The sequence below is a fragment of the Coccomyxa subellipsoidea genome, assembly GCF_000258705.1.
Source record: "Coccomyxa subellipsoidea C-169, whole genome shotgun sequence".
NCBI lineage: Eukaryota > Viridiplantae > Chlorophyta > Trebouxiophyceae > Coccomyxaceae > Coccomyxa > Coccomyxa subellipsoidea.
In genome coordinates, this window is record NW_005178023.1 from 21,531 (window position 1) to 47,865 (window position 26,335).

Here is a 26,335-nt window from a genome sequence, read left to right on the forward strand (position 1 = left end):
TTGAATGATTGCGACGTCGAAGAATGTAAGGGACACGAATTGTACAACGGGAGGCAAGTCTTGCCCATTTCTTTACTATGTAACCGTGACTTCCTTCTCTATACCGCTTTTCATTGGGCTAAACTGAATGGCTGAATGGTAAAGCACTGCCTCGATGGCAAGTGTGTAATGGGCAGAGCCTCCCACGCACTGCCCAATTTTGTAAGACATAACGAATGTGGTCTGTTTGCAGATTTTGCAGAGATCTGAGGACATGGTCTCCACCTATATCCCAAAGGCAAATGGAATGAAAGTTTCTGCGCATTCTCTGGGGGGCACAGGCCCACTTCTTATTTTTGCGCCTGCCAATGGCTTCCACGGTCGCTGCTATGAGCCCCTGGTGTGGCTTCTGACCTGCAAACCTCTTGATTGGCAAAACCTTCAATGGCACTGGTGACACGCCAGTTGATGTGAGTGCTTTCACCAGATAAATAAAGAAGAGAGATGCAAAACATGCAAGGCAGTGCGAGCGCCAAGGAGGGAAAAAGGGCTGCCTCGCGGTGTATATGCAGTGCTAGTGTCATAAAAGACACCTCCGGATATGTGCCTCCTCCTCGCAGGCGTCCTGCCTGGCGGACCACTACCAGTGTGTGGGTGTGGACCTCGCTGGCCAAGGAGACACGCCAGCAGGCAGCACACAGAACATGCTTGAGCAGATGGCAGACGATCTACTTGCTGTGGTAGACCACTTTGGCAGAGACGGTGTGATCTGCCTTTTGTAACGCGGTAATTGTTCTGGAAGAGCAACCAGGCTTCATGGAGATACAAAACCAGACCTATGTGCAGCAATGCAGTGGGTGTTTCTTTGAATGGCGATCGAATACTTCTGCGCAGAGTGCTATGTCTTTGGGCATTCTGGGGGCGGTCTGGCCGCTGTCATTGCTGAGCAGCAGCGGCCAGGCACTTTCAAAGCCATGTACCTGTACGAGCCAGTCGTGTTTGGCCCGGATGAAGTCGCAGCGGATGAGTAGGTTACACGCTTCTTGATCTGGGGTGGCTTGAATGAAGAGAAGATAAAGCATTTCCCACTAAATTTGGAGTACCCAGTACCCTGATCCTGATGCAACGTATTTGGCATTGTGCAGCGCTGCACTTGAAGGCTGACTATGGTCTGGTGCTTGGCAGGCAGACAAACTCATTCATCGACCATGCCAGGATCCGCACTGCCCACGCTGCTTTCACGCCTGAGATCCTGTCTGCGCGCGCCCTCAAGCGTCGGCCGAGGTTTGCCTCCAAGCAGGCAGCCCTGCAGTCCTTCGCTTCCAAGGTCCCCTTCAAGGCGTTCCAATCCTGCGCCCTTGCCGCCTACATCGAGCATGGACTTAGGGAATTACCAGGTCGGTCCAGAAATTAAAGCATAATTGGGCACAGCAGCCATGATCTTGTAAAACACCCTCGAAACAGCTGCCACAGTCACGTCTGTGGCATGACCGATGCAGGAAGTACACCTGGCTGAACTGTGGTTTCATCTGCCTGCTGCATGGCTGATGGGATGAACTGGCGCAGACGGCAGCGCGGAGCTGAAGTGCACGCCAGAGGTGGAGGCGAGGGTGTTCAGGGACACTTGGGGCGTGGCACAGCGCACGTTTGGGCGGCTGGGGCGGCTGACATGCCCGGTGGCGGTTGCGGCTGGCACAGAGACCATGCCCGGCGTCATCATGGCTCCCGAGCTCGAGGCGCCACGCATCGCCGCGCAGATCCCCAACGGCCGCTTTGAGCAGTGCGCCCTGGTTGTCTGCTCATGATCGCACCCGAACACAGCGCAGGCCTCCTTGCCAAGTGTGCACATATTTGCGCGGACGATGCACTTCTTGCACGGTGCAAATTTCTACTGCATTACCGCAGAACAGCTGCAGGCATGCGTGGCGGTTGCTGTGCCTGTCAGCAGCTTTAGCCATGACGAAAGATGAGACAACGTCAGGACTGTTCACTCCTAAAGGGTTACCTGTGCCCTTGCAGGTATAAGTGGATGGGCCACTTTGGGCCCTTTGACAGCCCCGCATACGTGGCGGACCGCGTCATTTTCAATCTTTACTTCAGTAAGAGCTCTGTTCTGTGGAATACACTGCCCAAGGCGCAATCAGAGCGGGTGCCCCGTGCGCGCATGTAGGCTCTTGCAGGGCCAAGTCAATTCCAGGGTTCCAGTTTTAGGGTGACCTTTACCTAGCCATTTTTATGTTGCCTCGGAATGTAATTATTACACGTGTACAAGATCAGGATGCAAACGGATGTATGCTTGAAGCGGGTCGAGCATGTGTTACTCTTGTAGATGTACTATGTCAGGTCCCCAACATCATATCCTATTACACTTGTATATGGAGGCTGTCCCTTAAGCTCTTGTAAATTTATCACATCATATCATATCATTCCATATGTGGACATGCTGCTGTAAGTTCATCATGGGTCTGCATACAGGGCTTACCATTGAAGTCTTGGGTGACTGTTACTGTGTGAATGGGCACCTACATTGAGGCAAGCAATGAATAAAATGTGCAAACACTGCCAAAAAGTGCAACAGCAATGTGGTCAGATCCGCGCAATAGGCATACACGAAGGACTCAGCCAGCACTAAACCAGCAAGCCTACATCAATCTACCTACTGCAAACACAGGACACGGAAGAAGCAAAGCATTACACCAGAAATGGTTCAAAGATCATCATCGTCTGTTATCCCTTTAGTCAGCATGAACATGTGTCTTGGTAAGGTCCTACAACTTGAGACAGGAATCCTTTGACCCTGGACGCCAACACCACCTCCTGAAACAGTCTACTGCTGAGGAGCGCCCAACTCAGTGGGATCCTGTGTGGCAATCGGGGCCACCACATCCGCTGGTGGGGTGACTGCAGCAGGCTCCGGGTTGACGGGAGCGGTTGTGTCGACCGGGGCCGCCTCCGGCGCGGGGACATTGGCAGGAGCCACAACAGGCGCTGAGGCCTCAGGGGCTGTGGTCGGTGCGAGCGCTTCTCCGGTGAACTGGGTGAAGAATGCGTTGAAGGAGGCCGGGGTTGGGATGGGCCCCAGCGCTGCAGCTTCAGCTGAGGTGGGGGCCACCGCAGGCGCCTCCTGCGCAGTGGCACAGTGCACAGTCAAGCATACACAGCACACAGCAAAGCATAGCTGTCGATCCGGCAGTGCATGACATTGTGCAGGTGATTCTTGGTCCTGTGTCCTGTATTCACTGCTTACGACCGGCGGGAGTGGCATCAAAGGTGGGCACCGCTGAACGGCAGGAGAGCGCTCTGGACATCAAGGGAGTGAGGGTGCACCTGTCCAGAAATAGGGCCGGGGGCTGGGGCAGGGATGGAGATGTCCAGGGCCTGCAGGATGGTCTGGCGGTGCTTCAGGGCCTGCAGGTGCTTGCGCGCAGCCGCCCTCTTGCGTGCGATCAGCGACTTGGTGCCGCTCGCGTCCAGGCCCGGTGCCTCCTCAGCACTCAGCGCCGGAGCCTCAGCCGCCTCAGACGGGCCTGCACCAGAGCAAAATCCTCTCAAAACCATTATTACACCCTTGTTCCAGCCCTCAGGGCTACATGCATTGCAGCAACCTCTCAATAATTCCTCTTCAACCTCAGAATCATAGGAGCAACAAAGGCAGACAATCACCAACTGCAGATTCTCCTGGTGCTCAACACTACAAATAATTCTAAGGATTGTTAGGTCTCAAGGTACATGCAGTCCTGACCAGTATGCGAACATTGGAGGGCTGATTGACAGGAGGGAATGCAAAGGGGTGCTCACCTGGTGCAGGGGCGCCGGCATCGGCAGAGAAGGGGAAGATGTCCCGCAGGTAGGTGTCGAGGCCAAACCCGGCTGGGTGCAGGAAGGGCAGCGAGCCCAGGAGCCCGGGCAGCACAGTGGGCAGAATGGTCTTGCCTGCGTGGCTTGGGATGGAGGGGAACAGCAGCTGCTCCTTGGGGATCAGGGGCACAGACGGGTGCCGGAAGATTGGGATGGACCCAATCGGGTATGGGATGACCACCGGGATCGACTGTTGGACAAACAAGATCATTTTTATCAGCTTTCTTGTTGCACACAAAAGTCTGCACGTTTGAGGCTGTCTGTTTGAAAAGGATTTTTCTGGCAATCTGCCATGGCAACGTCACAGAAGGAAGGGACCCTGCCAGATGACTTGGTTCCTACAAGAGAAATAGTTGCTTCAAAGCAGAGCAGCGCACCCCATGTGCTGCGGCTGAGCTGACTAGAACAGCAGCAGCCAGAAGCAGGGAGGCAGCTCGAACGGGCATGGTGTATCTTATGTGCACAGCTTGGGTGCTCCTGTCTCGACGCTGCGCTTCAACAGCGGGATTCTTCGGAGACCTGCGCATCGCGGACAACACCCGTGCTCAAGGCCCTCCTCTCGTGTCACTGCACTCCAGGAATCTCAATATCAAGCAGTCTTCACTGTTACTCTGAGATTCAATGTCGATCAGTACCCGTATCCTCTTAAACAGGAACTTGACAATGCGGCCAAATGAATGCCAGTGGCACGTCACACGACTTTCACACCTCTGCAGGAGAATCCCGTGCGATTTGCTGGTTATTGAATCTCAAAGATGTTATCTACACATCTTGTACTACTCTGCAAAAGAGATGTTGACAACACGCCCGAAAAGCTGGGGTCTTACAAACGGTGAAAAGCGCGCGCACGACATAAGTGTGCTGTCATGGGCTTCCCCAGTGCTGAAACTCTGCAGTACACCTTCACGTATAAGATACAAGCTATGAGATGTCCAGGCGTTCACAGTGCAAGACACACTTGACTACGACGATCAAACTCGGTCGTCTGGTGACAACAACCTGCAACCACTGCCTGAATGAAGGAGTGCTTCGCAACGCACCTATTCTGATGATCTTCAGGTGTCTCGGCTGGAGGCGTCGATGTGGAAAGCTCCTGATTCCACGAGATGCTTTTACTTGTGGTGGCTGCGCTTCCTGGTTTTAAATATCAACACTGTGGGATACGCTCAACAGCCACGCCCATTGTCCAGTATTGGCACTCTCGAAACCCTCGTATTCATCAGTGAAACTTAGTGCTCGGAAAATGCTGATTCTGCAAGTGCGGCCGCGTGGCCCAATGGATAAGGCGCCTGCCTACGAAGCAGGAGATTCCAGGTTCGAGCCCTGGCGTGGTCACTGACCAAACTGGCCAACTTTTTTGGCTGTGTACTTTTTCTTTTTCACGCTGCCTTCTCATTTTCAGGTGTTGAAATTCACCTTTAGAACTCCCAGTGGCGGAAGCGTTCATTTTAGTACTTAAGGACATGCTCTACATGCAACTTGCATGATGCAAGTGCTTTAAATTTAATTTTCATCTCTGGTGCTTGCCGCCGCCGTCGCCGCCGGCGCGCCGCCGCCATCACGATCGAATGATCAGCATCACCGTGATCACGGCACCGTCATGGCACCGCGCGCAACGGCTGCAACGGGTTGCAGCGGGCGCTCTGCCGGCCGCTCTGCCTTCAACTTGAAGTTGATGATTGAATTCCGTTTTCTCTAAATGTAAGTTTCACACCTGAAGCTTCCAAGGAAGCTATTGTAGCTCATTCTGGGTTGAAGCCCCCACGCTGGAAGGTGTTCTACACATTGGCACTATCGTAGTGTGACAGCATCGAAATCAGGATGGTTTCATCAATTTGAGAACAGCCATCATTTGTTGTCACGATTGCACTACCGCAGCGGGTAGCATGCATGCATGAGCTGCTGCAGTATCGCTGCTCGCAGAGCTATGCCTGGCATGCAAGCGCCAAGCAGGGTCGGGGTGCTTCCAAGCATTCTCTCTTTCAGCTGAATTAGAAGGACGAAATAACAGCCATTTCAAAGATGCCAATATCTACCATTGGTGATTTTAGGGTACACTGGTGTCCACTGCCTACGATAATGCGCCCCGGATGTAATATCCTAATCATTGTCATTAATCATTGTTTGCACTGCACCCTGCACGATGGGAGCCCACCTATATAAGCAGTATAGCATGGCTAGCGCTTTTCAGGTGCTCTTCAGCAAGGGGCCTGCAACAGGACTTCCAAGGTGCAGTGCACAAGTGTCGCTATGCCCTCGGCAATTCAATTCGCAAAACCTCATCTGCCAGCTCACACGCTGCACGTGCTGCTCACCGCTGCCAGTCCCTTTTGTGCAAAATCAACAACCAGCTGATTGAACTTTTCGGGTTCCTCTATGTACAGAAAATGGTTGCCCTGCTCAAAGAACACCTGCAACAAGCGCACACACCTGTGAGCTTGCAGGGATTTGCTGGAGTCTTGGTAATGGGAATGGAGAAGGTGCTTTCTCACTTCCCTTGCGTGCAACAGCAATCCTGCAAACCAGTGGGATATGTGATCTGCTGGCAGAGAGCAGAGTTGGGAAGAGGCGCACAGTATGGCAGCTTGGGATGAGCTGTCCCACCACTGCTGACCCTTGCCAGGGAAACACCGCACTCAGCCTGCCCACCATGTTGAGGCAGGGGATTGTGATTCTGAACAGCAGCGGCCGCCAGTCCAGCTGCGCCAACAAATGAACAACCCGTCGGTCTCACAGAAGCTTCAGTGAGACAACGCACGGAAGCTCACAGATGATTGACGATGCTGCATCTATCAGAAGAAGGTGCACGAAGCAACTGTGCGTCAATGATGCACCAACATCCAGGGACGCATCCTGCTTATCAGTCTTAACTTCTTTAAAGTTGCGGCTGGTCTCATATGCCTCCGCAGAGCTCCGGCGGTTGACGACTTGAAGCCAACATGCACAATCACAATGCAGCCACAAGGGAGTACTGGAGACTGAGTTGTGATTGCTGATAAGAGCACCCTGCCACCTGCGTGTGGTCTGCCATGAGGCGGCCGAGCGCGTCGGGGTCGGCGCGCAGCGTCTCGGCCTTGAGAGCCTCCTCCATGCCGTGCCCCAGCGCGCGCGACAGGCACTCCTCCTGCACGCCCGCCGCCACGCCCTCAAAGTCCAGCGCCAGCCGCGTCCGCAGCGCCGCCAGCGTCGCCGCGTCGTAGCAGCCCGTGCTGTGCGTCTTCCAATCCGGCGCGATGTTCTGCAGCGGCGCCTGCGCAGCCGCAGCGGCAACCGTCATCCCTTCCTGGCTTGCTAGGTCATTTGGTCATGTGCTGATGTCATCTGCCTGCCTTGGCAAAGGTGGTCATGGGCACAGTTCTTCGCATACCAGGTGCCATCAATGGCCAGAACGCCAAGACAAAGCGGCACAGCCAGCACAGTGGTTGAGGACTTCCAACAATTTCAGAGGATAAGAGGATAAGAGGAGCACGAGAAATGTGCAGCAAGTTCTGCTGTGTGCATGCATCTTCGGGTCAGAAGTAAATGAGCACCTGGTCGACGAAGACCGCTTTGGAGAGATGCTGCGGCCCATAGAGCTCAATGTAGGACCAGATGACCGCAGCACCCATCGAGCTACCCACAACAGTGACGTCCTGCCGGCCATGCGCAGGTCAAGTGAGTGACCCTGATTGAATTCCGGCCAGGCCATGGCTGAAGCACTTCACAGATCTGGACATGCACTTCTTACAAGAAGCACCAGCAAAACAGCGTATTTTGTAGGCAGGGATATTTCCGCACCCTCAGGTTAAGGGCTTCAAGGAAGTCATGCAAGTCGGCGGCGAGGCGTGCAACATGATACCCCTGCAAAGCGCATGACTTTGACTTTGATTTTGCAGCCTGGGATTGTTAGCATTTGTGTAGTGCAGAGTGTAGCCACATAATGTACAGCACACCCATATCATGTTCCTATTCAGTGCAAAGTCATAGGCTGGCCTACCCACGTTGGCCGACCGCTGTCGCCGTGAAACCTGTAATCCAGGGCGTAAACTTGGCAGTATTTAGCGATGGCCTGTGAGTTCCTGTCATAATAGTGCCTGCTGCCGCTCCACCCTGCAAGACAAAAGAAAGCATCGCTATCTATACCCCACCCGTGCCAGTGCTTGGTGGCAGTGAAAGAGAAGACGAGCTGCTTCGTGTCATCGGAGAACTCTCATAATACTCCCAAGCTTTCAGATTACACCCACCATGCATCAGAACAACAACGGGCCCAGTTCTACCCAAGCGTTCGAAGGCAATCTTTATGCCATCGTTCGCGATAACGAATTGCGTCCCCGTGTTGCGCTCTATATTCATAGTGAGTATTTGTGTGTATCACATTGATAAATGTTTCTCCCTATCTGTGCAAGAGAGATGCTCGAAACTTCACAAGCAGTCACAGTAGAGTACGCGAGTTGCTGCGAATGGGCACCGCCCAACACCCAGTCTCCGGCAGAAGAGGTCTCCCACCAATCGACCTGATATGAGCAGCAGTGAGAAAGGTTTCCTTGCGTCCAGATGATTACTACTACAAGCCATGTGCAAGCAGACCGCTGGCACGTAGCGACGAGCTGCTGCTGTGCCAAAGTTGGCACGTGTTATCGCTCTAGCTTGTAGCTTGGCGCTAGCAAAGATTCCATCCATAGAAAAAGGATAGGAAAAGTGTAGAAACAGGCAATTCACAGAATGGTTGCAATGGCAGCAATCTCAAGAGCAACAGGTGAGACATCCATCGTGATTTCGTAGCCCTGATCCCCCAAAAAGTATCTTGATCGCTGAAATCTCTTGGTAAATCCAGGTCAAATGAACATCTCTTCCAGCCAGCACAACTCTATCAGAAATGGGCCCCGCATGACGCAATCAGCAGGTGGGAGAAAGTGCTGATGTGGAATTGCGCTACTTTTCTACTTGTGATCATTGTATTCTAATTCTGTTTGTCAATGTCATGCAGGCTTGACGAAATTTGCAGACTCAAACCAATTGAGGGTGCGGCTGCTCTGTGCTTCCCCACATTTCGCTGTCCTGTCCATGTGAACACAGTTCTACCAAGGGGGGAGGGAAGTTGATTTTGAGGATGGCCATTTCCATGATTTCTCAACAAGAATTGTCCGTCGAAGTTGGAAAGGGACGTCGCAATTGGTGGATAGGGTTAAGTTCGACTGTTGTGTGCGGTGGATCAGATACCCAGCAAGTGCCTGCGCCCGAGGCGTGCGCGACTTATCAGAGGGCCATCGGGGCCGACCAATGCAGTCCTTGCAACCGACAAGCCCGCACCAGCTCCCCCTTTCTTGGAGACCAATGGATCTGGCCGCAGGGTCATGATCATTGGTGAGCCTGCACAAACCTTGTCGCCTCACCAGAATTCTTGCTTTCTATAAGTGGATCCCGGATGAAAGAACAGCGCTGATGTACTGCAATGTTGGCATTCTGGACTTCTCAGGGACCTTATGATAGAGCGTACTGCATGTGCCATGCATGAACAGAAATGTGCCCCCCAAATATTGACCGCCCTAATACGCGGTTGCAGGCGGGGACGGCTACTGCGGCTGGGCGACGGCGCTGCACCTGTCAGCGCGCGGGTACGCGGTGAGCATTGTGGACAACCTGTGCCGCCGCACCTTTGACCTGCAGCTGGGCCTGGACACCCTCACCCCCATCGCGTCCGCCCACGCGCGCGTCAAGAGGTGCTCCGCCACACCCACACTGTTAATTACTGACTTCATTGCGCTTTGACTTGCGCAAACCAACGTACAAATAGGTTGTCTCCTGGTATCTTGCCTCACCCCACTATTTCCGGAAATGCTGCACATGCTGGTGGGATATGGTGAAATGCATCAGCCGCGGCAGTGTGAAATGCCCTTGCATTGCCCTTGCATTGCATGCAACAAGTGACTTGTACTGCAACGGCAGCTTCATGTGGGTTGTGCTGGGGCCAGGTGGGGCGAGATCTCGGGGAAGCACATCGATCTGCAGGTGGGCGACATCTGCGACTTTGAGTTCTTCTCGGAGGCCTTCAATGCGTTCCAGCCGGACGCGGTGGTGCACTTTGGCGAGCAGCGGTCGGCGCCCTACTCTATGATCGACCGCAACCGCGCCGTCTTCACGCAGCACAACAACGTCATCGGCACCATCAACGTTCTCTTCGCCATCAAGGTGACTGCGCATTCCTGCCGCTACATCGAATCACTGCCAAGCATTGCTCTGCTTCATCGGCAAAGAGTGTCACGATAGTATTTGTGGGGTTCCACCGGAAAGACAGAGACCCCTGTCATTACCACTGTCAAGAGTAGCCCATGTTCTCCAGGCACCAGTCAGGCAGCTTGTGGCCAGGAAGCGATATCTGAGTGACTCCATTCCTGCTTCAAGATTGAAGCCATGCTGGGCCCTGATAATCCCAATGGGACAATCGGCCTGCGCACTCCAGGAAGCAAGCATACTGCTGCTCTTGCTGAGATATTCATCTACCTTGGTGCTGGGATGACAGCGACAGGCTGAGCTGTGCTGACTGGCAGTGTGTAAACTTTGATTGCGCAGGAATTCAAGCCGGACTGCCACCTGGTGAAGTTGGGGACGATGGGCGAGTATGGCACGCCCAACATTGACATTGAGGAGGGCTACATCACCATCACCCACAACGGCCGCACCGACACCCTCCCCTACCCCAAGCAGGCGCGCAAAATCCCTACCCCGCCTGCATCCTTGCACAAGTACCGTTATGCATGTATTCTCCAGAATCTCCCCTGAACGGTGAGATGCTAGACCGCATTTTAATGTAAGCCACGGGGTCTTGCGGGCGGCTCATGGCATTCTGCCTGGGCAAAGAATAGCTTTCATCAACTTGCTGGCGGGTGCAGGGCGGCAGCTTCTACCACCTGAGCAAGGTGCATGACTCGCACAACATCCACTTTGCCTGCCGCGCCTGGAAAATCGCCGCCACCGACCTCAACCAGGTGAGCCTGCAGCTGGTGCTCCTTGCGCATGGTAACATGCATCAAGAGCCCGGAGGGGTCATTTGCAGCAGGCATGTTCCCAGAAGAAAACTGTGAAAGTACACCGTGCTCTTTGGATTGCATGTAGCCCTAAAGATCCCATGAATTTCACCATGGCTTTGTGTAAAAGGTGCTCTTTGGTGACCGTTCTCAACATGCGGTCATGCGGTGGACAATTTCAGCGTCCACAGGGTGTCCTCACTGATGATGTAAATGGGGAAATGTCCAAGATTGCTGGTGGTGGGTGTAAAATTAGGCACTTTTGACTGCAGCGATGTCAGTTCTGAGTGAGGTATGGTGTTGGCAGGGCGTGGTGTACGGCGTGGCGACTGAGGAGACGACCGCGGATCCGCTGCTGATAAACCGCTACGACTACGACGGCATCTTTGGCACCGCGCTCAACCGCTTTGTGGTGCAGGCCGCCGTGGGCCACCCGCTCACCGTGTATGGCAAGGGCGGCCAGACGCGCGGCTACCTCGACATCCGCGACACCGTGCGGCCCCTGTTTTGTTCCCTTAATTCCCATGATTTCCTCTGTCACAGAGGCAAGTGCTCATCCTGATTTTGGAAGGAGGCTTGTGGACTCGCCCCCAGAAGCAAGGACATAGCAAACGTGGCCAGGCATGTAGTATTGTAACTTGAAGATGAGCAGTTTCAACATCTGCAGCAAGGAGTACTGCAGGCGCCCAGCGTTTATCATCTGCTTGACAGCCTGGGCTGCTGCTGTGAACATCACCTCAATCCAGGCAGCGCTCAACACAATGTCGCAATTTCTTGTGACAATGTGCTCCAATTCGCTCGCCGAGATCAGGAGGTCTGCTCTTGATATTATGGTGGCGGCTATGGTGCAGGTGCAATGCATCCAGCTGGCGATTGACAATCCTGCCCCCAACGGGGAGATGCGCGTGTACAACCAGTTCACGGAGCAGTTCTCGGTCAACGAACTGGCCGCCATCATCCAGCGCGAGGGCGCCAAGCTCGGCCTCGACGTCACGGTGCGTCAACCCTTCTAAACTTCGGCACCAGGGGGCTTTAAATTACCTGATCCTTGGACTGTCTGTTCTCCCTATTAGTAGCCTTGTAGAGGAGGGACACCCTGACAAGGAGGCCCTGTCACCACACTTCAGCTGTGGATCAACTCAATTACTATGAGTTGCATGCACTGCAAACACACCGGTGGCTCTTCCTTCTCAAAAGGGTGTCAGTGTTTTGTATGGATGACTGAAGAGCTATGACAAACTAGCACGCCAGGAAGGACAAGAAAAGAGGATTTAGTCTAGACAATGGTGGTATTGAAAAAGGTGTTTGTGTGGGCGGCAGGTGAAGAACGTGCCCAACCCGCGCGTGGAGGCAGAGGAGCACTACTACAACGCCAAGCGCACCAAGCTGGTCGACCTGGGCCTGCAACCCCACTTCCTCTCCGACAACCTCGTCGACTCCCTCCTCAACTTCGCCATCCAGGTCGGCAGCCCCCCCTGTTGTTGTTTTTCGCCTATTTTTTGGCTCGCATGTGACTTGCAGTATCCTGCTTTTACTACTATCTGCAACAAGTCAGGCACTTGTTTACCATGCCAATCTTCGAGACAAGTATGGCAGGAGTTGCGCACCAATGCTTCCCTTGCGACATGCGGCTGCTGCCTGCCCGGTGCAGATTCTCTGTTTTTATACAGCAGGCCCCTTTTTGCTGAGAGTAACTGCACCAGGGGTCTGAGTCATTCGTTGCTTGGCCTGCGCAGTACAAGGACCGCATCGACCTGGACCTAATCAAGCCGGCGGTGGACTGGCGCAAGACGCCAGTCACGTCCGGAACCATGAAAGCGGCCGTTGCGGAGAAGTGATGATCCTTCCGAAGTCATGCATGGACAATGATGCAATTTTCTGACGATCTTGAGGCGAGGCAATGCACATTGACTGGCGGTACTGATCCGCCTGTAACTTTTTCCCATCAAGGATTTTTTTTGTGTCTGCAAGTGTGCGGGCAGCTGTTCAGTGAAGGGGCGAAGGCTCACCCCATGCACATCATGGTGCGCTGCAGTTTGCTGTGTGGTTCAGTGTTTTATGACTGTGCAGGAGCGATTGCTAAGCCTTTTGAACATTGTTTTGCGGGAGCATGATTGGTTGTATACCTCCAGTTGCAATTGCGTAGGTGGTCTGCATCTCATCATGTGGAATTTGTCAGGGTTTTCTCGGTTTTCAGCCATTCTGTGAAGCGATAGAGCAATGAAATGTGTGCATAAGGAAGTTGGACAAAAATCGTTGGCATTTCTTAACTTTCTTCATTAACAGAAGTGAGAATATCAAGTACCAGGTAGTATCACAGAACTCGCCTGGACTTGATTGCACACAGGACCATAGGGTGTGCCAGTCTAATCTACTTGGGAAAACCTGGTATTATAAGCACTTGAGGCACATCACTGCAAATGAGGCACAACAGTCAATCAACGCTCAAACAGTCTCTCAATTGAAGCCCCAGTCCCCATCTGCCTCGGCTCCCCAGCCGTCAAAGTCAATTTCCTGCCCTACATTGTCCCCTGACGGCAGCGTGCCGCCGAAATTGATCCCGGCCGTGATCTCGCTCTTCACTTCCTCCTTCAGCCTCGGCATCGCTTTGTCTGGCGACAGCAGTTCCCCCTCAGGCAGCCCCTCCATGTTGCTCTGCTGTGCATGCCGTGCTGTGCTGGGCATCTGTTTCTCCTGGGGCATCCCCTCTACAGCGGCATCAGCTGAGAACCCTGGCCACTCCTGGTCTGCTGGGGCGTCCTCTGCAGCGCTCGGCCCCGCCTCTGTCAGTGTGTCCTTGTGCTCTGGGCCAGCCTCTCCAGACTCCGGCATCTGCTCTGCTGCCAGCTGCTGCTCCTCCTCTTCATCCTCGTCGTTCATCTCATCACTAAAACCGTAGTCAGCCTCCACCTGCCAACAAATCTTCTGGTCAGCACATACATCAGGGAGCCATTCTGTGGGACCTTCTTGAAACGATAATTTCTTGTGTTGTGGCCTTCTCAATTTGTGACCTGTACTCACTGGCATCCAAGGGCCTTATTGAAACCCAGCAAGCCAGTGAGGGGCAGCCCACTAGTGGGTTAGTGGGTTTCAACAGTCCCGATGGAGCCCAATGAAACACAATCATTTTTCCTGAAAGCAGGGGCGCCAGGACCTGCTCAAAGCGGATTCCCTACAAGTCAACGCAGGGTTGCATGCAGCACGCTACATAAGGGTCAACCTATTGCCTTGGGGTCCATTTTGGTAGAATTGAGCACCTGCGCTAGGGCGCCGGAGGGGTCGATGCCGCGCTGGGCAAGCAGCTCTTGCAGGGCTGCCACCTTGGCGCTCTCCTGGCCCAGGCACGCCAGCAGGTCACCAAACTCGCGCTCCTGCTCGGCAGCTGCCGCCTGCGCCTGCACTAACTCCTCCTCTACCTCGGCCGCGCCGCCCTCTCCAGGCTGCTCCGCCGCCTGCAGCAGGTTCTTTATATACTCAAAACTACATACTATACATACATACATACATACTATATACTCTTTATATATTCATTTGCATCAAAACACCATTAACATGCGCAGATGCCCCATGAGCCTCTTGGGTGGAGACCTGCTTCAGTTGATTATGGCAATAACATGGCATGAGACCTGCGACAGCTACATGACCTGCCATGGCCTCTTTGCTGCCTGCTGAGGTCAGACACAAAGCCATCACCCACATGGTTGGCGGCTGCAAATTCCCTCCTGCTAGATTTCTCTCTGCCTCCTCAAGACAGAATCATGCCAGTGGACTGCACAACCTGCCATTGATACTCAGTTCCCAGTTTCACATGAAGCTTTCTTTGTGCTGGAAAGAAGCCACACCTGCAGAGCGGCCTGTGCAGCATTGAGCTGGTCTGCGAGGGAGTGTGCGCGCGCCTCTGCCACTCCAGCCTCCTCCTCAGCCGCTGACACCTTGTCAAAGAGCGCCGACGCCTCCTCCTCCAGCTCAGCCACCTACACATACCACGATCAAACAACCGAATTTGCTGAGCGTGTTGTCAGTTTGCAGGCAGACAAGAGACATTCAGCCAGAGATGAGCCCCCGGGACAACAGTACATGCAGAATATATTGTAAAAATGACGGCACCTTGATCTTTTCGGCTGCAAGCTCTTTGAACAGGTTTTGCTTGGCAGCCGCCGCCTCGGCAGCTTCCTGCGCGGCGCGCGCCAGCTGCTCCTCGGCCTCCTGGCGCCGCTGCGCTTCGGCACCCACCGCCGCCTGCAACTCGGCAATCTGCAGCGCACAATGCATTCATCCCTTGCGTGCCTAACAAAACTTTACCTTCTTGGATATGTCGCAGAGCTTCTGTCCCGGCAGGGACTGCAGAAAATACTCGTGGCCAAAAACACACACGATTCCTGTTGTACAGAAAGCCAACCCAATGAACACACGCAAAATGTGCCAAGGAGATATCGGAATATGCTGGAAAGTAACAGGGGGATTTAATGTCCCACCTGTGTGACAAGAGCAGATGCCTCTGCCTTGAGGCCCTGCTCCCCTTCAGTGGCCCGAGCCTTCTCCTGTTGCAGTGCATCTGCCACGGCAGTCCGGGCAGCCTCGGCATCTGCCGCCTGCTTCTCAGCGGCGGCCAAAGCTGCTCTTGCCTCCTCCAGGTCCTTGGTCACCTGCGCCTGCTTCTCCTGGAACTCTGTCTGCAGCCGGTTGAGCTGCTTCTGCAGCTTCTGGCCCCTGTCATGGTCAAGATATTCCGGTCAGACATATAGCAAGGACTCTCTGCAGTGTTTCATATAGACAGCGGCATGCTATCTTCATCCGTTCCCAGACACCAACGAGTTCACGGGGTGAACTGCCGTAAAGCATATGTCAACTTGCACAAATATATTGTAGGAAAAAATGTCAGCTTACGAATGCTGACACGGCGTGCAGCTTCAGACAACGCAGGAAGCTTTTCCGCTCAGTGTCCCATCTATACAAGGATGAGGTGAAGCAAACATGCTCAAGAAGGTATGTATCTTTTTTCATCATGTACAGTAAAGGCAAACCTTTTGCCGAAGGACTCCTTCTCCTGGGCGAGCGTCTTGGCGCGAGCCTCGGCTTCGTCAGCGCGCGCCGTGGCCGCCGCCAGCTCATCCTTTAGTCGCGCCACCTCAGCCGCAGCCTCCTCCGACGCCCCGGAACTGCCCGCTGCTGCCTCCAGCTCCTCTATCGTCTCCTGTAGGATTGCAGGCTGATACTCGTTAACAAGAACGTTTGCATTACGAACTTGTAGCATCAGAGTCTGCTTCCCCTTTACAGCTCGTCCCGTCTGCTTCCAGGACTACATGAACTTACACATGCTAAAGCACCCTTGCAAAAGCATCAAAGAGTTGACACACTTCCCGCAAGAAAAGCCTCAACTTATGATTGCACAAGCGCCTCTTTGACCGGGAAGGCCGTCAGCATTTGAGTCAGTTTTGGATATCCTTGTAAAGATGTTGCACACGCCCGTATTGGGTTACTGCAGTATGGATGCAATTCTCACTGAATGCCGCAACAAATACAACAGCCGATTGGAATATTAGGTGATTGCGCACCTGTAAAGCTGCGTTCTCGCCTGAGAGGACCCCAATGCGCTCAAAGTCCAGCGCCTGGTTCTCCTTCAGTGTCTTCACCTCCGCCTCAGCCTGCCGGCACAGCTGCTCAGCAGCAGCCTTGCCATCCTGCAAACAGTCGCCTATCAGTCTTCGCCAAATCTTTACTGATAGCCTTTCGACCCTTCATTGACCCTGAACCTAGGTCCACCAGTGCATCTCCCACATTAGCACAACGATGCCTTCCACAAACCCCTATATCCTCAGCTAGAATGGGTGAATATTAACGACAAGGCTGCAAATTCAGCCATCCGCCGTTCACATTACGCCTTGCGAGAGTTTCCCACACCGCCAGAGGACAGCCCTGAACCATTCAGATCCGTCTGCACACTTGTGGCTAATGACATGCGCATTATTGATGCCCTCTAGCTAGCCTATCCAGCCCAAGGTGTGATGCAATGGGGTGGCCATCTGTGTCATGGTATCGAACACCCGTCAAGGCCAAGTTGTAAAGACCCCCAATCCATTGGCGTACCTGCAGCTGGGACAGCTGCTCTGCCAGACTCCTTGCCTCCGTTTGGGCATCAGTAGCCGTCTGCTGCGCTGCCTGCAGCTGCGGTATCAGCTCCGTGCGCTCCTTTGCAGCAGCTTCCTTGGCGTGCTTCAGGGCTGAGCGCAGCTTCTTCTCGGCTATTCCCTTTTCAGCAACCTCCTTGCTGATGCGCGCCAGCTCGTCACCCTGTTGCACACAGACCCATTCACAAGCTCAGAGCCACCATACCTCTTCTCCTGATGCTGCAGTGCAGACCAAGCACACTGCCAATCCTCTTACTGGGATGCTAAACCCATCTGTGAAAAATCTATGCATGTCCATCCGACAAACAATCTCACTAGCTCTTTGGAGAGCGCTCTCGCTGGAAAATGGAGTTCTTTGAGAAGGAGGGAATCACAAACCTGTCCATAGCATTTGGAATGGGCAAACTACTAACAAGCCACCAAAAAAAGACAGGAGCAGACCTTTGAGGACAGGTCTCCCTGCAGGCGAGCAATCTCTGTTTCACGCGCAGCCACCTGCGACTGCAGGTCCTCCAGCAGCTGTGAGTCATTGCCCTTGGCTGCCAGCTCAGCGCGCAGCCTCTCCAGCTCAGCATCCCTGCATGCCAGGCACACACCATGCTGACGCCAGCCCCGCATACTTTCCTTATTTAGCCGAAAAGTTTATAGAATTAAGACCCGACTATGGATCATCTCATCTTCGGAAAAAGCATAGCAAGTCATGCTTGGCAGCGCATGACAATCTTGTTGCTCAGAGTGCTGAGCACAATTTTCTGATAAATCGACCTTTAAATTGAAGCAAAAAACCTCAAACTTTAAATTACTCAAGAGTGCGCATCCACACACCCGGCAGCGATTGCCTCGTTGAGGAGCGCGGTGTCCTGGCTCATGGCGTCCAGCGCATCGCCCAGATTCACCACCTCGGAGTTGGCGGCTGCCGCCTCCCGCCGCAGATTGGCCAGCTCCTCCGAGCCTCCCTGCGCTAGCCATGCCCATCAGCACGCAGGACAGCATGCCAGGTGTGCTGCAAGGGCAGCCAGAGGACCAAAGATGGCGCGAAATCAGGAGTGAGCACTGCGCAGGGGTGCGTAAGATACTCGCTGCCACAGCAAAAACACCTTGCCAATCTCGCCACTCACAGCCGTGGGTATAATGACCCCTGCAAGACACTTTGTTTGCTTGTTTGAGGCTCCTAGTGCTGGTCAGCCATGTCTGGGACGGGCAAATTCCATACGTTTGCACAGGAAAGAAGGGGTGCCTCGCCTGCTGCGCGGCGGTAAGTGCGGCGATGGCGGCAGCGAGGCGGCCCTCGAGCGCCTCGATCTCTTCGTCCTTGGCCAGGGCCTCCTCCGCCAGCGCCTCGCTCTCCGCCATCAGCTCCGTCACCTGCGCCTCCAGCTCAGCCACCTCTGCGGCACCGCCCGTCTGCTCCAACTGCGCCTGCACAGCCGCACTCATCCAGTCAAGAACTGATTACTCCTTTGGGGTGCCTTGTATTAGCATTCCCTTGGAGTTTGCACAAAACCTGCAGTATGGAACTTCACGGAAGTGCAAGCGCGCTTTCTGTATGCTGAGTGCAGGGACAATCAACCATACACTTATCCTCCCCGGGCCAAAGATATATTGATTTGCAGAAACTACAATGCCGGCTACCATGGATAGCGTTTAGACATGGCCAGCCAATGCAAGCATCGGGCATGTGCCAAAGAGAGCATGAAATTGAAATTGCTTGAAAATAAAAGCAAGCCTGTGCAGACAGTTAACACTGCCGATGCAAAGGTTGTGTGGATGCAAAATGTCTATAGCAACGATGCCCCAAAAGAGCAGGGCTGAGCAACAACAGCGTTGCAAGGTGTTCCACCCGCACCTCCAGCTCAGCGATGCGCTGGCGCGCGGCTTCCAGCTCCGCGGCAGCTGCCGCGGCAGGTGCATCCGCGCCATCTTGGGCCGCCCTCGGCTTCAGGTCTCCGTTGCTGTGTGCGGCCGCGGCGCCGTCAGCCGCCCGCTCGGCCAGCAGAGTGGCATTGTCGGCCTTGAGGGCGTCGTTCTTGACGCGCAGCTGCTCCGCCTCTTGCCACAGCTCCTCGAGCTGCTCCTGCACAAACAACGAATCATGGCAAAGATTAGTAGGGAGCCAGTCAACAGCACACAATGCCTAGTTTGCGACATACACAAACGCCTGGCATGCTGCTCTCAAGTGTTGCGCAGCGTACAAAGTATAATCAATGATTATCTAAGTCTGGCAGGAGAGTGCATCCTCAAAAGCCACAGGAGCACCCAAAATGCACCGTACACAACACGCAGAAGTTGAAGCAAAGAAGAGGACACTCTAACAGCGCTCGTGGTTCACGAGGCACTGCTCCGTTTTTCATTTAATTTAACACTGGGAAATGTGGTTTTGATGCGCAAGGAGCTCTTTTGAGCCCATGGATTCTTATGTACTAAGAAATATTAGCATCAGTGCGCACCTCCAGGCGCGCCTTGGCGGCCAGCACGTCCTGTGCCTGGCGAGCCTCCGCCACATCAGCGTCCAGCTGGGTTTTCAGATCGGCCAGCTCCAGCTCCAGCGCTCCGTTCTGGTCCTGTGTGAATTTTGCATCCACCAAAAGAATCAGCTATGCCCTCAGCATTGCCCCTTTCACTGCACAATATTGAATGCCTGCGTGATTGTAAGCACGCATGTGCACAGACCCTGCCCAGCCATGGCATTGTCTGGTCAGGCTTGCACATGCAAATCATATTGGCCATTGAAACTATGTGGATATGCTTGTTTCATTTGCGCCCAAATGTAAGTGGCGCTTTTGTTCAGTCTGAAGAATGGTCAGCAGCGTTTTTATTCAGTTTGTGACCGAACATGAATTGGTATCAGGGTGCCGTAATAGAAGCAGAAGAGGGAAGGACCCACCCGCAGCGTTTCGGCCTCGTCGCTGGCGTGCTGGTGCAGCGCAACGACTTCCTCCAGCCGCTCCTGCAGCGCCGCCAGCTGAGCCGCCTGCGGGCACACACAGCCACCTCATGCCGGGGACAATTTTCTGGCAAATGCATCTTCGTCCCATGAATCCTGATTTCAAACAACGACATGCTGCCCAGCATCATTTGAGCCACCAAGAATGCCTGTTGCTTGCTTGTGCAGCATGACTGCTGGAGATGGCATCAGCCGAATGTTGAGCACGGCGAGAGGTTAGCGAAGACAACCAAGCAAGTGACTTGCTTGCGTGATTTGAGTGATGGGCGTGGTTGGTTACAAATAATCACCTCATCGCCATGCGCGAAGGCTTCTCTCACTGCCGCAGCCGCCGCGGAGGTGGGCCGGGCGGAGGCAGCGCCTCCGGTGACGGTGCGCAGCGGCGACAGAGGCGGCACCCTCAGCGGCGTGAGGGCGGCAGCTTCTGGCAGATCCAGCGCAGTTCCTGTGCAACATAGCAAAGATCCTGTTCTATAAGTCAAGTTCTCTTATGAGTACCGCACTCATTTCATAGCCATCCAGCACTCGTTCCCATCTTCCTTGCTCTCTGAATTAGTGCAAAGCCTTTCCTTGTCACCACGAGCTTGGCTTTGTGCCACGCATGCACACTGCTGTGTAAGGGTGTTTGGTTACGAAGAGCACCTTGGTCAGAGGGCTCAGGGACGTCCTTAGGCACATCGTCGAGGGGAAAACCCAGCTCGGATTCGCCCTCCCACCCGGCCTGAGGTGATTCACCCATCAAGCTGCCGCCGCCATTCGTCCCCACTCCTGATGCTGCGTCTACACCAGCCCCTGCAAACGCAATCAATCAGTCAAAGGACCCCGAACATTACTGAAGGCTACACACACGAGAGTTCAATTGAGCCTATTGCGAAATTCCGCACCCAGGCCCATGCAATTGAGCACAATGTTTCCAAAGCAGACATTTACAGGTAACTCAGCAGCCGCAAATACAGCCACACAACAGGCAGCTTGGGCACAAAGCAATCGCAGAAACACAAGTCCTGCTATGCACCTGCGGTGGGTATGGGCACGGATCTGTCAAAGGCAAAGTCGCCCTGGGTAGAGGCTGGCTGCTGGAGATCGCCGGCCCAGGTGTGCGGCAGGCGGCCCAAGCTATCCTGACCCTGCTTGTTCTCCACAGCACCCTCTTCCAGATTTGCCTCCACCGCAGCAGAGCGCAGCTGCTGCTCTTCTGGAGCCGAGTCCCCAGGCGCCTGGCCTGCAGGCGGCAACTCATCCAGCGCAGACGCGTCAAAGTCCCAGCCGTCCTGCTCGGCTGCGTGATTGTCGAGATCCCCGCCTGCCCAGGCGGCCACGGAAGCTTCCTGCGCCTGCGAATCTGCCGTGCCCTTTTGCGGCGGTGCGGCTTCTGGAGGATTGTCAAACATTGGTGGCTCTATGCGGCTGTGGTGGCCATGGGAGTCATGATCAGCGTCCTCTTCGATGATCGTCTCAGACAGCACGGACTCATTGTCGAATGCGCCGCGCCCGTAACGGGCTGCCTTAGCTGACGGTGGCAGGCTGCTGTCGCCCTGCTGCTGCTCCACCGACTTGATCGATGTGGGAGTACCTACAAGAGGCGCAGAGAGCAGTTCGCATGCAGAGTGCAGAAGATGATACGCGCAATTGGATACCGGATTACTTCAGCACATATCTGACGTGACAGAGAATTCACAGAGGATTCAAGCATCACAGGGGGTCTTTTTGCGCTGCGCATGAAAGAGTGCATCCTTGATGCTTTCGCAGAACATGTAATGGCCCACTGTATCCCGCACTTTCTCAGTAAACTATCCAGGGATTCTGCAGCGAATATCTCACCCTGCTGGGCACGGATGGACGTGGTGCCGGAGCGAATTGAGGCGGAGGGCGAGGGGGGCGCATTGCGTGTGTCCAGGGGTGCACGGGGAAATCTAGCGTTCGCCGCCATGTGGGACTGCACGCCTGCACATCACGAGCAAATGCATCTCCACCCATGCATTACTCCAGGGCACTCATTTATGCACAGGTTCAGCCTCACAAGAAGGAATTGCCAGGAGCATTTGGAGAATTTTGCGATTTCGATGCCTGAACAGTTGTGACTGGTTGGGGAAGATGCACAGCTCACTGCTGCTACCTACTCCCCTGACGCCTATGAGGTAGTTTTGATGTGCTTTGTGGCGGTTCATGTGCCCTGCAGCATTGCTACATGAGCATGAGGCATCCCAAAGTGGGTCAGGAGTGCGCACCTGAGCGGACGAGACCGGTGACCCAGCCGGTGAGCTTGCTGCCCGCCTGCTCGGCGGCTTCCGCAAAGGCCGCGCCAGCGAGCGCAGGTCGCGCGGCGTTGCCTACCTCTCCATTCGAGAAAGCCAGCTCAAAGCGCGGTGTGCCTGCACACAGAAATCATCATTACTCCTGGCCCTGCCAAGGAGAATGTCACTTGCAAAGGGGAGCAGGGTGACTGACGAATGTTGCTTGTGACCTCTTCATCAAAGTCTGTGCATCGCGCAAGGCGCTGAATCTCTGCAGACTCTACAACTACCCCATGGATGAAAGCAGATTACCACAGAGGCTGTGCACAATTGCAGTTACAGGAAATCACCAAATCCCTAAGCACAGCTGATGTGTTTGATGCATACCGGCGGTGGAGTTGTTTTCCTCGTCAGAGTGGTCATCCAGCACGTCCCACGGCAGAGGGCCGCTCAGCTTGCCAGATACAGAAGATTCAGACGCCAACCGGCCACCATGCGCCTGTGATTGAGCCTGGAACGTTTCCCTGCCTCCGCCCTGCAACGCATAGCAATGCGTCATACATACACCGAGCGACTGACTGACATTATAGTACCAATACATATTCTGCATAAAAACCCTTAGCTCGTGTTGTCTGATCACATGGCCTGGACAACATGCAATGCAAGTCCGATGCCAGCAGCTTCAGGTCCATGTATACATATGTAGAGCTGGCCGCTCGTTTACATGCGCTCACCGTGCCGACACTGGTGAGATCATCCAGATGGCCGCGGCTGGACCCGCACTCAGCCATGTCGCTGTAGGCCTCGCTCTGCAGCCTGCTCCTGTCCTGGTACCCCGTTTCCTGCTGCGCGCCCTCCACCTCTGCCGGCGCCCCCTGGAAGCTCCCGTGCGGCTGCCCGCTGGCTTCCACCGCGCGGCTGTCAAACGGCGTTGCCTGCACATCCGCCGCATTCGGCTCTCCCGCTGTTGCCTCGGTGCCTGGCTGCTCTGCTTGAACAGCCGCCATGCCTGCTGCCTCATAGGCCGCACATGGCTGCTGGGAGGGGTCTTCAGAGGCCGGCTGCTGCGCAAATTGTGGGTAGTTTGAGGCAATCCAGCTCTGCACATCCTCCTCGCTGTAGCCCTGCTGCCGGTAGTAGTCAGCCCACTGCTGCACCTCTTCCCAAGACGTATGCGCAGCGTCGCCCGCGCCATTCCCTGCGGCTGTGTAGGCGGCCTCTGGGGCGCTGCTGCTGTCCGCTGCTGTGGGGTCTGCGCCCAAATAATCCTGAGCCTGATCTGGCGGCGCCGTGTAGCTCTCCTCGCCTTGGCCCAAGCCAAAGTCGCCGCCACGCTGAATATTCTGCCCAAACGTAAAATCTGAAATTCAACTTCCGCCGTCTCAGTGAATGCACGGACTGAATCTATCATTCTCTGCTTGCACATGCATTATACAGGGATGCCATCAGGTGAGATGAGATCCGCACCTGGTTGTAATCGCCGCCTGCACCTCCCTCAGGATCAATCTCAGCTCCCACTGTTTCGGGGTCTGCAGCAGTGCCCGCGCCCATCCCATAGCTTCCATTGCCAGGTTCTTTTGGCCCTGAAGACAGTCATGTAAACCTTACAGCCGCACTAATATAAGCCCATTAAGTTTTCCCCGCATACTGCCAGCAGAAGAACATAGATCCAAGAGGATGAGGTTCAATGCAGGATGACATTGCGTTATGCACCTGGAGAGGTGATGCCGTTGTCCAACACGACAAGATCATTGGCAAAGGAGTTTTCCCCAACAGACTCCTCTGCTGCCAAAAGCGCTGGTGCAGTCTGCCGGGTGTTGCCTTCTGAAAGAGGCGCCTGCAATGCATTCAATCAGCAGCTAAAAAAATAATATTGTAGCTACGCATAGGAAGGAGTCGACCACAGCAATGCAAATGACTCCTGGTCAGTTGCAGGGACTTAATCAGATTACCTAGTAACCGCAGGCGGTCAATACCACATTTGGAGACTTGACCATTGCTGAATGTGATCGAAGGAGCTTGACCAGAATTACAAAGAAAATCAGCCATGAGAATATTCGAACCTGGCTGTACATTGGAGCCTCTGCACCCACTCCCTTTGCCAGGGTCACCTCGCTATCCATGGATTCTGCGGCGCCCTGCAGGCGACGAATGTCGGGGTTGTGGAAATCACCTCAAGAATGGTGTGGGCATTCATTCATGCTTCACTTCCTCGGTCGATGCAGCACAATGAAGAGTAAATTGCGCCTGGAATCAAGCAGAGGAGCAAGACTTTGAGGCCCAAATGGAGGCACTAACAAAATGAAGTGCACCTGCTGGTCAAAGCCGCCAAGTTTGGCGCGTTTGCTGGGGCTCAGCAGGGCTTCCTCAGGCGCTGGCTGCTCAGCAGTTGCCTCCTCCGCCGGCGCCTGCCGCGCCTTTGAGCTGAAGCCAGCAAAGCGAGACAACGCCCCCTGCAGTCAAAAGGCGCTTGTGATAGATATTTGTATGCCAACCCCACCACGCTCTCTGCTGCTTATCCACCCCAGTCCATCGCCACAGAATGACAGCACCTTATGTGCACACGGCAATTCCATACACTGCCAGGGCTGATGCTCCCTCGAGTCGGTGAGAGATCATCAGAAGGAGCACCTGGGTTGTGGATGTGCCCCCGGGAACAAAGAAGCGCGGTCCTGAGCTCGCTGTTGTGCCCTCAGCCTTCCCAGGCAGGAAGACTGACGCCTGCACTCAAGCACATATTTTCTATCTTGCTCACAACCTCACTATGCATAGCTTTTGTGAAATGGTACCTGATTGTAGTACGCGCCTGCAGCTGCTGGGTTCTCCGTAATCTATCAAGGACGGCAATGCGGTGATGCTTTGGTGCAAGGCAACAGCAAGCTGCTCAAGTCTCTCTAAGATTCCTTTGGAATGATACGAACCAATCTCAGATGACAATGTGGCACCTTGGTGGATGGGACCAGCGGGGGCTTGGCCGGCGAGGGGACAATTGAGGCTGCAGACATCGACTGCTCGCTGGCCGCGCGGCTGGTTGCCATCAGCCCCGGGTTGGCGTAGCGCGCGGCCGCACCAGCGCGCTTTGAGCTGTCAGTGGATCCGGTGCGCCTGCGCATGTGACGCATGCAACAAATTTGGTTTTGGCGGTCTGCGTGGGGCTTGCAGCAGTGAAATATCCACTCCCCAAGGTCCTCATGTAAGATGCCAGCACAGTCAAGACTTGCTCCAAGCCTCGGAAGAGTGGTGATCAACATGTAGGCCGTTCAGGATAATGGTGCATTCTGCAGCAGATAGCGAACCCAGCAAATAGTGGGCTCGATTTGCTCGAGGTTGTATGTACGTTGAAAAGCGATGGTAGTCACCTGTGGCCGTCGGGGCCTTCAGACTCTGACATTGAGGTGGCAGAGGCTGCCCTGGACATGGGAGGCGGCGCAGAGGGGAAGGCACTCTCCTCAATCTTCTCTCCAGGGATGACCCACCTCTTTAACTGGAGGCAACAAAGCAACATCAGTGGAGCCGCTGTCCATGAGGTTGACAAGCTTCAGCTCTACCATTGCCCGCCTTTGCACAATACTGCACGTCTTGCTTTTGGGACAAGGCGGCACAGGCAGTCAGGGCTCCCCAATCCTGGGATGCTGAACGCAGAATTGCACAAAGTGTCTGGGAGCAGTTGCATCTGCAGTAGGGACCCACCTTCTCATCGTACACGAATGCATTCTGCTCTCCCATTTTCGCTTTTATGGGGCTCTTGCCCTGCGCACATGCAATGAGGTGGTTCATTCTGACGTCACACTGTTTGTGCTCCACATTTGGGCGCCTGGATAGTTTTATGAAGTTCCTCGGTCATAAGCAGCCAATCAGATTGCTGTGGTTTAATTCAGGAAAAATTATGCTGCAAAACATTTGAAAACTCACTCTCTCTCCCAATAACAAGGGCAAGTTACAGCTGCCAAAACAGTTCTGGGGCGTCATCACTGATAGAATAGACATCGTCGAAGATACACAATCAATGACGCAATGCGCATTTTCCAAGGGCCAAATATGTTCAAATACCTTATTGCCAAAAATTCTGCCGAAGAACCCGCCCTGCTGGGCCTCGCCCTCGTTATTCTTGGCCATCGTTGGGCTCCCAAACTCACGACAAGCTTTTGTACCCTGAAATTCTGTATGCGTGCCTCAAATTTGCGTCAC

General features: G+C 54.3%; 4 protein-coding genes and 1 non-coding gene across 5 annotated transcripts; 3 read left to right on the forward strand and 2 right to left on the reverse strand.

Moving 5' to 3' along the window:
• Positions 1-423: 423 nt before the first annotated feature.
• On the forward strand, positions 424-2,149 carry COCSUDRAFT_83590 (hypothetical protein; the record flags this gene model as incomplete). Its single annotated transcript, XM_005643729.1, has 6 exons — positions 424-432; positions 600-741; positions 874-1,006; positions 1,165-1,376; positions 1,546-1,759; positions 1,999-2,149. The coding sequence occupies 6 exons, from the start codon at positions 424-426 to the stop codon at positions 2,147-2,149; spliced, it is 861 nt and encodes a 286-aa protein (XP_005643786.1).
• A 657-nt stretch (positions 2,150-2,806) lies between these two features.
• COCSUDRAFT_48973 (alpha/beta-hydrolase) lies at positions 2,807-8,318 on the reverse strand (the record flags this gene model as incomplete). The annotated part of the gene is made up of 10 exons (XM_005643501.1): positions 8,061-8,318; positions 7,814-7,926; positions 7,615-7,677; positions 7,368-7,469; positions 6,851-7,087; positions 6,412-6,537; positions 6,153-6,248; positions 3,778-4,027; positions 3,307-3,506; positions 2,807-3,103 (listed from the first exon to the last, which is right to left on the reverse strand). The coding sequence occupies exons 1-10, from the start codon at positions 8,167-8,169 to the stop codon at positions 2,807-2,809; spliced, it is 1,593 nt and encodes a 530-aa protein (XP_005643558.1). The 5' UTR covers positions 8,170-8,318.
• COCSUDRAFT_t66 lies at positions 5,100-5,172 on the forward strand. Its single transcript has one exon. It is a non-coding gene; the product is annotated as a tRNA-Arg (tRNA).
• A 180-nt stretch (positions 8,319-8,498) lies between the features above and the next one.
• Positions 8,499-13,139, forward strand: COCSUDRAFT_54720 (UDP-sulfoquinovose synthase). Its single transcript, XM_005643502.1, has 12 exons — positions 8,499-8,572; positions 8,651-8,719; positions 8,804-8,838; positions 9,033-9,180; positions 9,380-9,536; positions 9,789-10,005; positions 10,387-10,521; positions 10,707-10,802; positions 11,149-11,334; positions 11,693-11,836; positions 12,162-12,302; positions 12,578-13,139. Exons 1-12 carry the CDS (start codon positions 8,539-8,541, stop codon positions 12,677-12,679), a joined length of 1,464 nt encoding a protein of 487 aa, XP_005643559.1. The 5' UTR covers positions 8,499-8,538; the 3' UTR covers positions 12,680-13,139.
• On the reverse strand, positions 13,110-26,263 carry COCSUDRAFT_48975 (hypothetical protein; the record flags this gene model as incomplete). Its single annotated transcript, XM_005643503.1, has 30 exons — positions 13,110-13,751; positions 14,099-14,293; positions 14,684-14,815; positions 14,949-15,095; positions 15,317-15,551; positions 15,866-16,035; positions 16,397-16,522; positions 16,929-17,132; positions 17,411-17,546; positions 17,795-17,925; positions 18,191-18,388; positions 18,816-19,043; positions 19,417-19,530; positions 19,854-19,940; positions 20,204-20,358; positions 20,556-20,705; positions 20,929-21,486; positions 21,735-21,857; positions 22,142-22,285; positions 22,535-22,682; positions 22,882-23,490; positions 23,615-23,730; positions 23,861-23,984; positions 24,211-24,285; positions 24,460-24,600; positions 24,779-24,868; positions 25,093-25,252; positions 25,507-25,631; positions 25,838-25,897; positions 26,198-26,263. 30 exons carry the CDS (start codon positions 26,261-26,263, stop codon positions 13,299-13,301), a joined length of 5,400 nt encoding a protein of 1,799 aa, XP_005643560.1. The 3' UTR covers positions 13,110-13,298.
• Between the last annotated feature and the right edge of the window lie 72 nt (positions 26,264-26,335).